This window comes from Tenebrio molitor, chromosome 2 (genome assembly GCF_963966145.1).
Source record: "Tenebrio molitor chromosome 2, icTenMoli1.1, whole genome shotgun sequence".
Classification (NCBI taxonomy): Eukaryota; Metazoa; Arthropoda; class Insecta; order Coleoptera; family Tenebrionidae; genus Tenebrio; species Tenebrio molitor.
Window position 1 is genome coordinate 5287055 of NC_091047.1, and position 16729 is coordinate 5303783.

The 16729-nt window shown below is 40.7% G+C and overlaps 1 protein-coding gene across 3 annotated transcripts in view; it reads left to right on the forward strand.

Annotated features, from left to right (window-relative positions):
* Ser (Serrate) overlaps nucleotides 1-16729 on the forward strand; it is a 188298-nt gene that overhangs the window by 158084 nt on the left and 13485 nt on the right. For all 3 annotated transcript variants that reach the window (XM_069038603.1, XM_069038605.1, XM_069038602.1), the window contains 4 exons: nucleotides 10538-10592; nucleotides 11300-11554; nucleotides 12749-12809; nucleotides 13998-14131. In XM_069038603.1, coding sequence (XP_068894704.1) covers nucleotides 10538-10592; nucleotides 11300-11554; nucleotides 12749-12809; nucleotides 13998-14131 — 505 coding nt within the window. The remainder of the gene's footprint in view (nucleotides 1-10537; nucleotides 10593-11299; nucleotides 11555-12748; nucleotides 12810-13997; nucleotides 14132-16729) is intronic.

Consider the following 16729-nt stretch of genomic DNA (forward strand, 5'->3'; position numbering starts at 1 on the left):
GGCGGCCGTAATAAAATTGCATCGATACTGAAAAAATACATATTTTTAATTTATCCTTCAGTTAATACGTTTAGTAGTTGTTACCGATCGTATCGCCCAAGTACAAGAGTTTTAGCACAATGTCCAATTATTAATTTTCAAGGATCACAAGTACCTTAGCAGATTTAATATTGTCTTTTTTTATCAAGTTTACCAATTTATTTGATATCGTTGAATCAATTTACCCTCACTGGAGATGTGTGCAACGATAAAATACGATCATCTTTATTAATTGTGGTCGGGATCGTCGTGAAAAACCATTATGTAAGTATAATAAAGTAATAAACCGTTAAATGCTACTTAAATTACTTAGTTTCAAAGCATTCCTGTCAATTTGAAACAATAATTCCAGATTAATTTATATTCTTGTTCTATTAGTGGTTGCACGTTCTAGCGAGTCTATTGTTTCGAGTCGATCACTTCCACATTTATCATTCACATGAACATAATCTCCAGTTACGAGACATTCTTCATTGCTACGGGATCAAATAACTAAATAAAATTATTTACTGCCGCAATAAACGATCTTTTGTGTTTATAAATAACCGATCATGTTGACAATGTTATTTTGTAGCCGGAGCGACAAAATGAATTGATATTCGCCTGCATCAGGTGGTGGTGTTTGAACAGCTGCGATTCGTAGATTAAAATTGGACCACCACGGACCGTTCCTGCGGCGACGTCTTTCATCGCACGCGGTGTTTGACAGTTGCCAATTGTAAAATTAACAAGTCTACCATGGACCATTTCGCTGCCGCCGAAGTCTCGATCACTGCAAATTGTGTCAGGTGGACGAGTCTACCATGGGGTGTTTGTTCGGAAAAAGCCAGCGAGCGTCCCATTATGCGTCAATAGAATTTTTCGCCATTGAAGAGGCAATAATGGAGGTCGGAAGTGGCTCTATACAGGCACTAAAATAAAGTCGCTAGTTCCACTTGTACCATTTGTTATGCGACGACAATATCCTTTGAAATCGAGTAATGGCCGCACAATCACCACATCGAACAAAAGCCGAATCAAGTGAATAAGTAGTTCGGAAGAGACGATTTTAATTCGTGATTGCGTGCTTCCGACAAGGATACAATAACCGAGAAACGTCAGACTCCTGACGGAACTAAATTTATTTGGATGGGTTTTGGAACGCGGTCGTCGTCTGCGTAGAGGTCCCACGGACTCGCCTCGAGGCCGTCGGGCACGCTTTAGTGTTATGTACACAGGTGCATCGTTCTTGTGTGTAAACACAGCTCGGCTTTCCCTTACCGTGCACGAGAATCGAACGTTTCGCGTGTACTGCACATTCGAAAGTCATTTTTCCACATTACGAATGGACGCGGTCGAGGCATCCATCGTCGGGAGTCGTAAACATGTCCGGTTCGGCGGCGTCTTGATAAATCGTCGGAGCGGTGGACACCCGAAAATGTGCGAGCCGAAACAGAATGCGGAAAGGGAGATACCGGAGCTTCCTGCGACGTGCCGGAAAGAGATTAGGAAGAAGTGCATCCCAGATAAGGGGATTCGAACGGACAGCTTCGGATGAAGTTTTTGGTCGGGGAAGTGTTGATTTCGGCACCGTTTCGGCTATCCCAGCGGTGCCAGAATGAATAACGGATTAGGATTCGAATAGATTTGTCATCCTGCATAATCCGGTTCCACCCGTCCTCTCTAATATTATTAATTCGACACGGTCAATCATACCGCTTGCTGTCATCGATCTAAACGGCGGACTTTCAAATAACGCAATAAAAATTCATAAATAATTTCGGACCTTCGAAAGTTGAACGGCGACCCGACCGAATTCATAAATTAGGCGGTAATTAGCCGGAATTAATAACGTCTAGAATTTGTTTGGACTGTGAAAAATTATCGACGAGATAAATCATAGCGACGCACCTTGTTCGCATTCGTTGCGCTTTTTCTTGGGTTTCTTTGGATTTTTTCCCATCTCGGGTCGACCGATTCCGAATAGTTCGCGAGTGAATCACCGGAATCAGGGTTGAGGAGGAGACAGAACGGGGACGCCCCCGCATCGGCTGGCGTTTGCCTACTTTCCTGCATAATTGAGGCAATCAGCGAGCCGAACCGATCGCCCGTGGCTAATGCACTTTATGGGCTATTGTCGCTTAATCTGTTATTGGAAAGTCATCGTCAATTTCACCTGATCGCGCTGGGCCTCTTTCCCGCGTTCCCGTGGCACTGTTACAAGTAAAATATTTGCTCGGTTTTTTTTCCTTTAAATTATTTGCTCAAATTCCGCGTTTTTTAACACTTTCTCCGATTTGGAAATTGGAGACGAACGAACGAGCGCAATTTTGACACCTGCCAGGCAATCACGGTCGGCTCGGGAATTCACAGGAGTCGCGTTCACCATTGGGATTTTTCATAAGAAACAAAACTGAATCAATTTCAACCGGAAAATTGAGCTCGTGTCGCCGTGTAAGGGCGTCATTACATGTGTTCCAATTAAACTGGTAGACTTGTAGTACACTAATGGTGAATCCGAGAACGAGCTTGATTAGTAGATACATTGTAGATGACTTGTCCTGGGAAAAATATGGTATTTTATTTTCAGTCGTTACAAAAGAATTGCAAAAACCTGAACCGTCAGTGGTCGATAAAGGCTCGATGGGCATTTAGTTGCCACATTATATGTATACACAATATTTTTTTGCACAATGTTTGTATCAAGCGAAAAAACGCAGTAAAACGCGTTTTCATCCCTCGTGTAATGATTGTCCTCGCCGCGCTGGTGCAATAAACCTACACTCGGGATGAAAAGAAGCACTTTGGGCCCTTGTCATGTAACTATTTGTTTTACAACAAGTTGAGTTTATTAATCTGCGTTGATGCTTGACAGGCCAATATTAACCTACACTAATTTTGAGCGGCGCAAAAGTCGTAGTGAATAATTTTTTGTAAATCCGAAATTGATTCCCCGGATGATTTACGGCCGTATTCAAATGGATTTTCCCAAAATGTGATTTATTTGTTGACAATAGCGCCGGGAAGTCGCGCCTCTTCCCACCCCGAGACTCTGTCAGCCCACACCGATTTTGTCAGCCGGGAAATTATGGCTTAATTTTAATTTAAAACCGTTATCCGAACGATTAATTACGGAACCGAAGGCATAATTTTCGTTGGACACTTTCACTCTCGTGATTTATTACCACCAACAACCATTAAAGGTATTTAGTATCGTCTAATTTATTTTCCAATTTCCTCGATGTCGCATCCTGTTTTCGTACATCTCCATCCCGGAGCTTTGGCGTATGTATTTTCTTCGTCGTTGTATTTTTTTGTGACGTAACCCCGGTGGCCGAATTGTCGTTCCGGGTCCGAAATTGGGGGGCGATCGTGACAGCAGCTCCAATCGGCCGGTAATTATCATATAAAATCGTTTTAATTGTTTCGTGGCAAATTATAGTGATTAAGTTTAGCATCTCACTAATAACGTCCATTTGTGGAACGCTTTTAAACAAGTCGACGTAATTACATGTTTGGTGCGCATCGTGTATTTGTTCACGCATAATCGATTAAAACTATATTGATGTTATCGGGTTTAATGCATTTTACATTATGTTTTTAAGTAGTGGTTAAACGGCAGATACATAAACCAACCCGTGTTATGGACACGATGACTAGGGACATGTTAAATGTGGTGTGGCGAACGCGACTGTTATTTTTTGACGTGGCCCGCCTCCATCCACAATTTTTAACGTATCATGACACGGTCTACCTTGTGTATACTGCTATTAAAACCGTTACCCGTGATACGAATCGTTCTCAGATCAATCAAGATTGTTGCGAATCACGATGTCTGAGGGAACACCCCGACATTGACTTAACGAGAGGTCTTCTCTAAAACGTCAGACTTCTCCGATTGTGCCAAATGGCAAAAGGATCGAAATGAAAAAGAAATATTGGCTTTGTACGAACAGCATCAACGAGATTAATCTAAGAAAAATCTGTTTCCGTCAAGAAATGTCAGACGACGAGTAAAGGGGGTGCGGCAGCTCGTACGGAATGAAATTCTTCCTTCAAACTCCTGTAGGGAGCTTCAGAGGATTTTCGAAAAAGAGGATCGATTTTCTGTTGCCACTGAAGAAACTAGAGGTGCTGGTCGAAGAATGATGAAAGAAGAGTTGCTTCCGGAATAGCTTGGACATTGGAGTGGGTGCTTCTAACAACCTCTTTCGCAATCCCTTGGGCATCAGAAGAATTTATCAAACGTTGTCATAAGGAACGAAACATTGAATGATAAGAGATGAAAAAATAGAAAGGAGATGTTTCTAAAATCATGTATATCATAATTGGTGATAAAATCGGCAGCAATTAATCTTTACTGGGCTCACTGGATTATGGAGACTCGCTCGTTCGTCGCTCGTCCCACAAACCTTCCAGCTCGCCCGTAAAGACTAATTTACTAAGCGCGTTACATAAATAACTAGGTATTTGTTCTTTATTGGATTCAATTGACACTTTCGGTACCACCTTCGCATGTTTTATGGAATAAAAAAATGAGGTAGGTCAAGCGGTGGTCATGCCCCTTATCAAAATTCTGTTATTGCTTTTTCCCATTTAATTCTTGTCTCATTTTTTTGCCTAACCTCAACTTTTTTTTCTAACCTGCTTTCTTCTTTCTTCTCTCTTTTGTTCTCAATATCGTGTTTTGTTCCGTCGTGATTGTTTCTTCGGACCCCCACACCGACTTCGTTTTTTCCCACTTTGGAGAATTTCTTAATCTGGGCAAATCCAGCGCGTCATCGTCGATAAATAACGTCCGTCCGATTGATTTTATGCAATTTGTTCCGATCATTGTTGATGCCTTATTCATGCGCGCTTCCCATAATATTGTCCTTATTTGTCGTCGACGACCGATTATTACGTTAATAATTATGAGACCGCTTAAACGGTCCATTTGATGTCGTGAGACCCTTGCCCACATTGACATCCCATTGAATAGCTCGACTCTCTTACGAAATGTTTAGGTGTGTTGATTTAAAATGCCGCACTTTCTTCTCTCGGATGGGCGATTTTTTGCAACGCGAACAATGGAAGATGTACTTTTTCCGGAAAAGAGCGAACAATTCGCTTTCCAATTTACGTCGAAAATCACATCAACGTCTAAATTAGAAACGGCGCACACTACAAATTTCGTCTGCTGTTGTTCCCTCAACTCTTTCGCAACACCGTTCACAGTTATTTTAATAACAAATCGAGATCATGTGTAGATTACACGCGTAATCATTCCAAGGATAATTATTATTTATTTTCATGTATAAAGAAAGGTGTGACATTCGCATTGTTCAATTAAATATTATAATCGATCTTGCATTCCATTTTCTTTCGCGCCAAGCAAAAATTGTCTTGTCGACTCCACCGATGACAAATTTCGAAACCGAACCAGATCCTCCGTTCTAGTCTGACTGCATCGAGGATTGTACCAAAGGCAATTTGCTTGCACAATTTCTTCAATTCACACCAACTCAAATATCAATTATGTAAGCACGAAACGCGACGCTTATTGTTTTCCGTATGGCCATATTGTGACCGTATCGTAATCAAATTTCACTTGTGCGCATACTTTTGTGGGGTAATTTCAAAAGCGCCGTCGAAATCGATCTCCGCCGGCAATTAATTTGCGATAATTTAGGAGCTCGTTCTTGTCCGGAATGTGAAAAATTTTCATTGGAAATCTCGTCTTGAAATTGTAATGGAATCATCTCGGTAAATCACAAATTAATTGAGTCCAATTAAAATCGACAATAAAACTGGATTTCTCTCTGTTGAGTTTTTTTGTCGCCGTACTTTTACACAAACCTGTAAAGACACCGTTCCCAGAATTGTTTCAATAAAGAACTGAAAGGGCATCTTCTTCCACAAGTACATACAAACAGCTTTCATGTTATTGTGAATGCATTAATGATAATAATTGTTAGATAATTACTCTGCGTGCATTTTTTTACAAAGTAGTTAATATTCCCACGGACAACTCATATGATTGCTTTTTCATAATTTTATAAAAAAATATTATGGAAATATGCGAAAATAGCATATTAATTAAAAGAAAAATTCCTTTCCAAACGCACAGGATTGTTGATCACCAGTAACAGGCATATTTAGTGTTTTATCTACTACCGTGCGATATATCCCACTTTCCGGTGTATTTCGAACAGGTAATGATTACTTTACGACACGCCGTGCGATTATGATGGAAAAAATTAAGAAAATTGCACAAGTTATGTAAGAGAATTAGAACAACAATAGACAAATTAAGGCTGCGACTTCTACGTCTGGCGGAAAATCTTTGTCTCATTCTCAATCAGCGCCCATTTCTACTTTCAGTTTGATTTTTTATTTTAAATAATGTAGTACATGTATCATGTATGTGATTGTTTACACAAACTAGATCGACGCCCTCGTCGTGCGTCCTGTAATAATATCTATATCCCACTCGTTGCGTAAGTAAGTATTATTTTTTTACGTGATGTGTTTTTTGAGCTCATTATTTTCACGTGGCACCCTTCATTAAATGGGAACACATTTTCAAAGATTCGAGTCCACAACGAGCCAGTTATCGCATTCTCCGCATCAGAAGTTTTTCACAAAGCATTTTAAACTCGTGTTTTTTTTCCAACATATTGTTCCTGAATAAATACCGCACAAGAATACCTACCACGGAGCCCATAAAGTTTTTATAATGTGTAATTAAATTTGACAATAATCAGGTCTGCCGTAGTCGGTTAATTACAAGAAGTTTCGTCTTGAGCATTCGTTAAGTCGAGCTTCCTGCTGTTCGTACATCGGGAAAAAAATCAATTAGGCAACAAGAGTGGTCCCGATGCGGTACCGTGGGGCACACCGATCGTCCCAATCGTAAATTGTCACTTTGTCGTCTTGGGCTTTTGGATGTGGTTGGTCGTTCTGGTGGTGGACACGTCAGTGGCTCGACTGTGATCAACTGGTCGTCGGGGATTTTTTCGCGGTGGTCTCGCAAAACGATGTCGGTGAACTCGATTATTGTGCTGGCGAGATTGGTAGTGAGTGATAGATATTTGACGTGAAATGAGTGCGGCGGTGTAGGATTGCCACCGATAAGTGCGAGAGGCGCTCCGGGTACGTGCAGAAATCACAAAGAAATCGTCTGCCGTTCTCAGGCACGGACATTATCCGTTAAATTGAATGCATTCCTTCACGGACGAAGAGACGGTGGCACATCGCCACCTCGCCACTCGTTCAACAGTCGACGACCAAAAAGACCGCGAGGTCGGGAGCGGCGCCTTCGACGACCATCCGAAGGAGCCGGAGGTGGTGTCGGAAAAAGTCCGGTCAGCGGACATGAATGGACGGAGAGATTTTTGTCGGGTCGGCGGCTCGCGGAATGCAGTTTTCTTTTTTGGTGTCGATCCGAAAATTCGCACGGCTCCCAAGTGGCATCGCATCCAATTTATCAAACCGTAGGGGTCTAATCGTGAAATTATACATCGTGTCTTGTGAAGTGTAACGTCTATTAACGGTCCATTCAACGTTTAACAATTAACCGCTCATTAGAACATTTTTAACTGCTTTTTCACACTAATTCCACTCCGCTTGCAACAGCACGGACATCATAAAAACATTTAATAAGCATCGCCGTTCGGTTTTCAATCTTTGCCATCAAAAACGTCAAGACGTCAGATCGCAGCGATCGCTTGAAAAAGAGAGGGTCTGTTGTGCACATCTTCCGACTTGCCGCATGAATATTTATGTCGGTTTTAAGTAGCCGGGAGTGTTGCGACGGGTGAAAAGGGGGCGTCCAAATCGAATGCAATAAGCAAAAGAGAGAAATTAATTCGGAGTGGTCGGGTTTCTTCAACCAGGAATGTTATCGACTTGTAATTCTTAACCGCTAATGAAAGACCAACGTGTCCGCATTAAATGTAAAGGAGATTATCTGAGGTGTTGGCGAGAGAAGACATCCTTGAGTGTTAAACTGTGCATAAAGCGATAAGCATTATGCGCACCAAAACCGGAAATAATAAATAACCCAAAGTTTCCTAGGTGTTTAAATAAATTGCTCGTTTATTTTTGCCAAATTGTCCTGTCTAAGATGAACCTAGTTTTGAAGTTCAAGAACAACTTAATTGTCAAAGCACTGAATTTTAATTCTTTGCTTAATGCTCTCTCTTTAATTAAGTTGCTACATAGATTGAAGATATGTATCTCGAATCCTGTATATTTTAAATATTTACCAGGAGATATTGAACCTAGCACGCAAGAAACTTTGTTCTAAATTTCTTCTGCATCTGAAAAGAATTTTTTTTTATCTATTCAACATCATCCCTTTTTAACTGTATAAACTTGGTACAGCAGTGATAATAGTACATTCTTCAGTGAGCGTTTAATGATGGCTAAAATTCAATAGGATGAAAATTCCAATACGAGTCGTAGGCGAGTGGTGAAATCATCCGAGTGAATAATAGCCATTATACGCGAGACTGTACTTTCTCTACGACTATACCAAGAAAAAACAAAAACAAAAAAAATCTTAGAAATTGAATATTATACATAATATGATTTTTAATACTTGACGATTAAAATTGTACCTCTTTTAGCATCCCATTAGCTATCTGCCATTTTAGAATGAAAATACGAGGGATGTGATTGGCCGAAAGCCGTGGATTTCAGTATATTGTAACACGGGGCGTGGAATTGATATCATTCTTTCATTGAATATCCAACAAGAGTGCATTCATTCTTTAATAGTCCTAAAGAAAGTAATTTAAACCTTTAAAAAAGTTGTTCTTGCGAGGCATTTATTATGTAGATATTATTTCACAAAAAAACTTGAGTTTACAAATTATTTTCTGAATTGATCATCTGAAGGTGCCAAATCCGGTGAATAAGGAGTTGACTTTCAGAAATGTCTGCCTGTCAAAATTGGTTACCTTTACAATGTTTCCAATTATAATAATCTCCTTCAGCGAACTTTTCTGAAGTCTCTTTGGATCAAATTTATGTATTATAAAATTATTCCCAAAAAACTAAGACTTTTTTGCTTCAGCACTTTTTATTTTCTTATCTTTTGTCAGTCATATGTTTGTTTGTACCTAATTACGATTTATAATGATGATCATACCGAATTTCGTTTCCCAGCAAATTGTGGAGTCCCTCAAGACACCACTTTGGGCCCCTGGCTTTCTCTCATTTTTATTAACGAGTTGGCTTCTGTCTTAAATTATCAAATTTTCGTATCTAGCCTTCCAGTTTTGATGTAATACTAGCTTAAAACGCGAGTGAAACGAGCGTTTTGAAGACCCACGAGTGCCATAAAAAGCCCAATTTACACACGAACGAGTTGAATACAACGTTTTTTTTTTTTGTTCGACGAACCCTGAAAGGCTCCAAATCGCTTAAAATCTTTAAAATTAGCTTGACGTTTCGTTTTGACAAGTTATGACATTTATTGAAATGCGTTCACACAAGAGAAAATTCTCAAATTCTGACAGTGTCGAACAAAAAAATTAATAAACTGAAACTTTGTATCTTGTATCAATAAATGTAAAGCAATATCCTTTAGTTTTAAGATGACATTAATCTAGATTTTGCCTGTTTTTATTTCATTTGTTTCTTTCTCTATATCTATTTTTTATTTAACGTTTTCATTGTGTTTTTTTCGTGGGAAAAAAGTACCATTTGAAGTTACGGGAGTGTAAAAGATCCCAAAGATACAATATGATAAAAAAAAAGATATAAGGAGAGGCTACGGAAAATGAAAACGTGCGACGTAGCTTCAACAATACTAAACTTCGTCCAGCGAGAGATTAGGAAATTTTAAATTGTATTAAATTAACCCAACACTACAAAATGCACTAGAATTCATTAATTAGAGCATAATTTCATGTCAAAAATGTTAGTGCTTGAAGGATATATGTATTTCAAATTTTACCTGCGCTAGCTACTCCTTCCTCTAGGTAGAATTTAGTGACTTTTATGTCAACCAATATGATAAAGAAAAGTGTTGCCGAAACTCCAATAAATAAAATTGTGTATGGAAGACAATCCAATCACCATTTCGTTCGTTTCCATTTCAAAATATGTAGTTTTCTGTCGTGTTATCGAGTGAAAATCATTTTTTAAATAAAATTCACGTATATGTCAAAATTGACAAGTGACTCCGCACATTTGTAGTCTTTTTTTTCATAGCCACCCCCTATTTCTTTTTTTGGTGATCATATTGTATTTTATTTTTAAACTTATTCTATTGAATTTTATTGCTTTATCTTTAAATCTTTATTCATAAATGTCCACAACAGTTACAGCTCAAGATTTTATGATACTCTTTTGTTTACATTTTTTTTTCTTAACTGACACTATTAATAATGATCATTAAATTTATTGCTTGGTCAGTTTTGTCCCGTAATCCGTTTTCTGTAAGACTATTGAAGTTGTGTCATCGCTTTTATTATCACACATAATTCGATTTGTGATAAAAATTTGATTTGTCATTTCTTTGTTGCAGAGATCGTTTACTCTGATCCTTCAGGCTGTGGACCACAATAACTTCACATTACCCGGTGAGTATGACATTTGAAGAATAGTTGTGCGCCGTGGGCGTCTCAACACCCATCACCGGATCGTCCTCTATCAGGAGGTGTACGAGTGCATGTTGACTTATTCAAGAATCTACCCACACAGACTCACACTTTCTACGAGTGTTCGAGTGATGTTTTCCCAATAAAACTAATTAACCTACTGGGTGCTGACACTTGTGCTACCTCAAACAAAACAGATTCAAGAGGTTGTTACAGACGACCACGCACCGTTTTAATTTGTTTGGTACAACTCTAAACGGCCACTCGTCGACCGAAAAAACCCATCACCACGGGAAAAATACACTCGACGCGTGGTCCTACGAAATCGTCTCGGTCGCTCGAAAAATAATCGAAAACGTTTGATTATTTTTCGAGTCTGGCAAAAACCTCTCGACACGTTCGATGTTCAAACGCATTTCGCCGTGCGATAATTCCGCCGATGATCGTAATTGAGCAAATCCACCCACCACCGACGGGTTGGTCCGTGATTCACACGGTAGGCCGCGTTTCCTCGGCTTCATGAATGAAGAACAACGTTTACACGATTGTCCCGGGGGTGTGCGAGATTGTGTGGCGTGGGCAGTCTTCCGATTCGATCACGAACGTCTTTAGGCAAGGACGTTTTCGACGCCGCCGGATTCCCGTTCTTCCTCGTCGTTTTACAAGGTTTTTTCTTTGTGTGTTCGCAGCTACCAACGACATCATAGAAGAGGCCACGTATTCGGGCATCATCGATCCCAGCGCTGAGTGGCACACCCTCAACCACAGGGGTCCCAGGGCCAGGCTCACCTACAGGGTGCGGGTCAAATGCGACAGTCATTATTACAACGCCACCTGCACCAAGTTCTGCAGGCCACGAGACGACAAGTTCGGACATTACATCTGCGACGCCAACGGCGACAAGGAGTGCATCGAGGGGTGGAAGGGCTCCACCTGCGATGTCGGTCAGTATTAATTTTTCTATCGTGTACAATACGCTGTTTATCATCGTGTGATAATCAGAGAAATCTTATGTGTGTTGGTCAGTCTGCTTCGTTGGTCTAGAATTTAGACTCTAGATAGTCTCAAAGTAGGTGAAATGAACGTAGGTTTGGATCAGTACGCCTAGAAGCACCACAGATCATGAGAACTGGTCTAGGTGGTCTCAAATTGGGCAAAGTAGGTAAACGTAGACTAGAAGCACCACAAAGCATGAAAATTGGTGTAGATGGTTACAAAAAGGGCAAAACAAATGTGAATCAGTACGTCCTAGAAAGCACTACAGAGCAAAAAATTGCTCCAGATGGTCCCTAAGTACTCAAAATGAACGTAGACTTGGATCACTCCGTCCTAGAAGCACCACAGAGCATGAAGATTGATCTAGCTGGTCTAAAAATAGGCAAAATAAACGTAGACTAGAATCAGTACGTCCTAGAAGCACCACAGAGCATGAAGTTGGGTCTAGATGATCGCAAAATGGGGAGAGTAAGGTAGAATTGGGCCAGGACGTCCTAGAAGCACTATAGGAAATGAAGATTGATCTAGATGGTTTCTAAAGGGATAAAATGATTGTCCCAAAAGCGCCAGCAAGAAGCTTTCTTTCTGCTCGGATATTACATAAAAGTGAGTATCTACTGGAGCTGGTCTGAATGATTGAAAGAAGTCCCTTTGCTAATAAGACAAAGCCATCTCGTTCTCCAAACCTATCACCTGTGGAACATACGTAGGATAGGTGCTGAGATAGGCAGCTTACATTGTCCTACGAACCCTTTGGGACTTTGATATTGAAATCAGGAAATTTGGAATAAAATCCAACCAGATAATGATACCTAAATTGATTTCCAGCGTGTCTAAAACATCGTGATGGTATCGCTCATTATTGATCGTTTCTTGTTCGTCTTAATATACCTAATTAAAATTGCCCAACTATTCGGTGTCCCGTTTTTTCGGAACGCAGTACGTGTGCGGGTTTAATAAATTCTGGTGCGTGATGATCGACATTTGGAGTGATAAATCTGCATCGCAAGATGCTAATTGTGAAGTGAGTCGGAAGACGTGAGAAAAGTTTGCAGCGGTGCTTATCGACTCGTACTTACACACGAACGCACCGAATAAAGAGGTCGTTTAGTTCCGTTGCTAATCATGCGATTCTGTTTCAGCTGTTTGCAAGCCTGGCTGTCATCCCGTCCACGGCAAATGTGATAATCCCGACGAGTGCAAGTTAGTATATCTATCTATCATCCGTCCGTTTCTTCGATTTCCATTATTCAAAGGCCAGACTCTCATTTCCGTCGCATCAATCGCGTTCGGTTCGCGTAATTAAAAAGTGTACAAGGAAGAGCCTCTTTCGGAAAAAAACCCGTTCGCGAATCCATCATCGCGTGGTTTCCGCGAGTCCCGACTTTCTCACGTATCCATCCAATTCCGTACCTAAAACTGATTTATTTCTTCAATAATTGACGTACGTTCTTTATGTTGGATACAATTTAACCGACAATTGATATAATTTAATCTTGTAGAATCGCCTTTTCCGCAAACTGCAATAAATAAGATGTCCGACGAGTAAGTTACGTGATGACGTGCTTCTCCTCTCGATCGCTTATCCGCGAAGTCCGAGACGCAACATTGATGTTTCTCTCGTTAACAGGAAACGCGAATGCAGACTGGAGGAAAGTAGAGCGGCCCAAGATGGACCGATTAGCATTTTCGCGAGTGCAAACGTTTACGCGATAAAAACGCGAATGAAATTAAATCGGGATCGCGACGTTAAAACGTCGGCGTTCGATAATTACACGTCGAAAATGCCTCAGGCGTGGTCTGCACGTCGCGTTTTTTCCAAGCGCCTCCTTATCATCCCGTCTGTGACCGCTCGTTTGCTTTTATTTCCGTCTCGGACGAAAACCGCGCTTGATTAATCGCGTTCCGCGTTTCGTAACCGCGCGCGCACTTATTTTCGGTCGTCATAAATCTGATACGAATTTAATTGTCGGTTATTATGGACGATTACGTTTCGTTGCACTATCGACGCCAGATTACGCATCGAGTTCTGCCGCTTTCTTTCGTGATCGAAGGGTTCGCGTCCTGCGCCGCGATCGAAATCTCTGCGGGCGGAGGTCGCCGTCCGCGAAGTGGCGCATCTCCGAGGGCAAAGCACGCGGTTTTTTCGTCGGGGAAATTTATGCTTCCGGCGGGAGGTGCATTATGGTGTTAATAAGTTTGTTTGGAATGCGTCGGAGGTGCGAATTTGTCACGGCTCGTACCACAATGAGAGTGCGCGATTGTGTCGAGAACGGAAAAGCCGAGACGCCTTCTCAGAAATGGAGCAAAAAGCGCCGTTTCTGGCGGACAACCTGTGCGTTATTTACACGCTCTCGACGATTTGACACGGACTACTTTGGCGTGTTACAGTTGCCGGCCTGGATGGCGGGGCGACTTCTGCGACCAGTGCGAGCCGTATCCGGGGTGCAAGCACGGATACTGCAACGGATCGTCGTGGCAGTGCATCTGCGACACCAACTGGGGAGGCATCCTCTGCGACCAAGGTAATTATAGGATTCGTTGCAGGTTAAAAAAATATAGGTACTACTTGCGATTTCATATTCACACGTCATCATATTTGACACACTTTGACAGCGTTTAAGCTCAACTAGTTTTCCCTCCACATCTTGGAAAAATTTACACTAGGAAGTGTAAAGCGTCATCAATAACACAGGCAGACAAAACTTGACTTTGTGAATGGAGTTTTGAATAATTTATGTTAAAATTTTTATAGCTGCCTATGGAATGTCTAGGCACCTTCTTTTTTCTTCAACGCAAGGATTGGACACAACCATGGCAAAAAGAAAATACATATTTCCGGAAATAGTCTTGGAAACAACATTTTCCAGCTTATTTACGCGCAGGAAAATTGAATTTTCCGGACTAGTAGTGTAAAGACTTTTATTTTTCACTTTCGTATAATTGCATGATAACTCCTAGGATACGAAATACGTAAACATGTCCATAACAACCGGGGAATAAAACAGGGCGTAATAAGAATAAGCGGGCGTAATGAATTCATAACGCCCTCATCAATTCATAATTGCAAAGATGCCAATTTTTTTTTAAAGAACACGTAGTGAAAAATACAATTTTGTATGCACCACGGCGTCACCGAATGATTACGCCCATCGAACGATATCCATCTCTCGGGCTAAAGCCCTCGAGTTGGATTCATCGTTCTCCGGGCGTAATCATCGTTGTAACGCCCTTGGTGCATAAATAGCTAATTTCGATGTTTTTTACTTTGTAACTACATATAGTTGCCAACAAAATTGACAAACTTGATTTTTGTCGAATTTGTAAAAAAAATTTCTAAAACTTGTAAATTTCGTTTTTTACGATTTCCGGAAAAATTTAATACAAAACACGTCAGTAAAAGCTCTTACTTGACCCGCAACTTTAAAATACTCGGCACAAAGTGCCTCGTATTTCAATTTAGCTCCTCTTCAATAATGTGAGATTTTCCTGACTTTTATGTAAATAACTATTCTTTAATATTTTAGTTATTAACATTGGGTCTATTGTTTTAAACATCCTCCTCAAAAACTGCGAGTGAATGTTGTGCAAACATTTAACAATGCATTTTTGATGCACGTTTTCTCTTTTCTCAAAACAAGAAAGAAAGTTTGTACCCACGTCCATTTTCATATTCCAGTGATATTTAAATTTCAGCGGTCTTGCTATCGTATTTCTATTTCTTTGATGTCCCGTTGAAATCTTTCACTTTACGCTTCACTGACAGCACCTACATTTTTGGACGAAGTATCGGGTGTTCATTTAAATTTCCGGTCAAAGTTGGCGTTGAAGAGTCGATTGTGAACGCACCACTCGTGTAAAAACCTAAGATTTAAACAGCTGATCCTTGATCCGCAATCCGTAGTGCGTTCACAATAGACTCTTCAACGCCAACTTTGAGGAGAAATTTAAGTGAACACCCGATACCTAGTCCAAGTACATACCTAAGAAAAAAAAGACCTGGAATACGTTAATAATATTTCTTCAGCAAACATTTTGCGATCGAGCCTTTTTGCCACTGCTGTGATGGATTTTAGCTTCCCCCAATACAATAACAGACGAATTCTGAAGCAGGTGTTTCTGACCTGGAAACCATTATGTCACTATTGTTGTCATCCTGATGATGTCAACTTTGTGGGCGAAACGCGTCGATCTCGACGGCGAGATTTATTTCTGTTTTTTATTAGTTATTACCCACTCGGGAACGTTCTTCACGAGAGCTTTTGCATTCGTTGCCTCTTAATTGGCGCCCTCGCGTACACATGTCGAAGGGTTAAATCGTTCAATCCGTATTAGCACGTATTGTTAATTTAATAAAGGGGGTTGGAACGACCGCATGATCAAGTGCACCATTGTCCCCGACCACCACCCGTGACACCCCTGTTGCTCCATTTTTTTCGAACATTGTGATGAATGGACAGTGCGGTCCCTCCAGGACACTCGAGTTTTTTTAACTGTTTTGTACACAACACCCACGACAGTTGTACGAGGGCGCATCTGTCGAGTTCTCATTATTATTTTTTTTTAACAATCTCGATTACAAAAGACCGATTATTCGCGGCAAAGTTTATGTTTATTAAGTTGTATGAAAATGACAGATCGCTTGCACGCCACATTAATTTTTTCCGCGAGGATCATTGTGTAATCTCATTTCCCATTATCCTTGACGTACACGTTTTTAATGCGGAGCTTTGTGTGAAACTCACATCCGAACGATTCCACGCGTTGGTTGTTTTTTTTTTATCGCCTCGGCGCCAATTAGAATGAATTTGAATCGTGAAACTGAAAAAGTGAAAATGTCGAAAGGACGTGGTCGGTTTTTTGTTTTGTTTTATTAAACGAGTCTGAAAAGAAGAGAATTGAATTTTTTTGGTGGCGAGTCCGGCGACGTGTTAATGTGAACCGTAAAAAATGCCTCAAAAAAGTTCATCAACACCATTAACTCTGGATTGAACTACGTGAAGACGGTCCAATGAGCAGCACACGTGATGGTTTTCTTCCAAAAAAATATGTATCTAACGGCACGCGAAGAATTTCGCTCGAGAGATGCAAATCTGTCCGGGACGCGGTCGTACAACACCTGG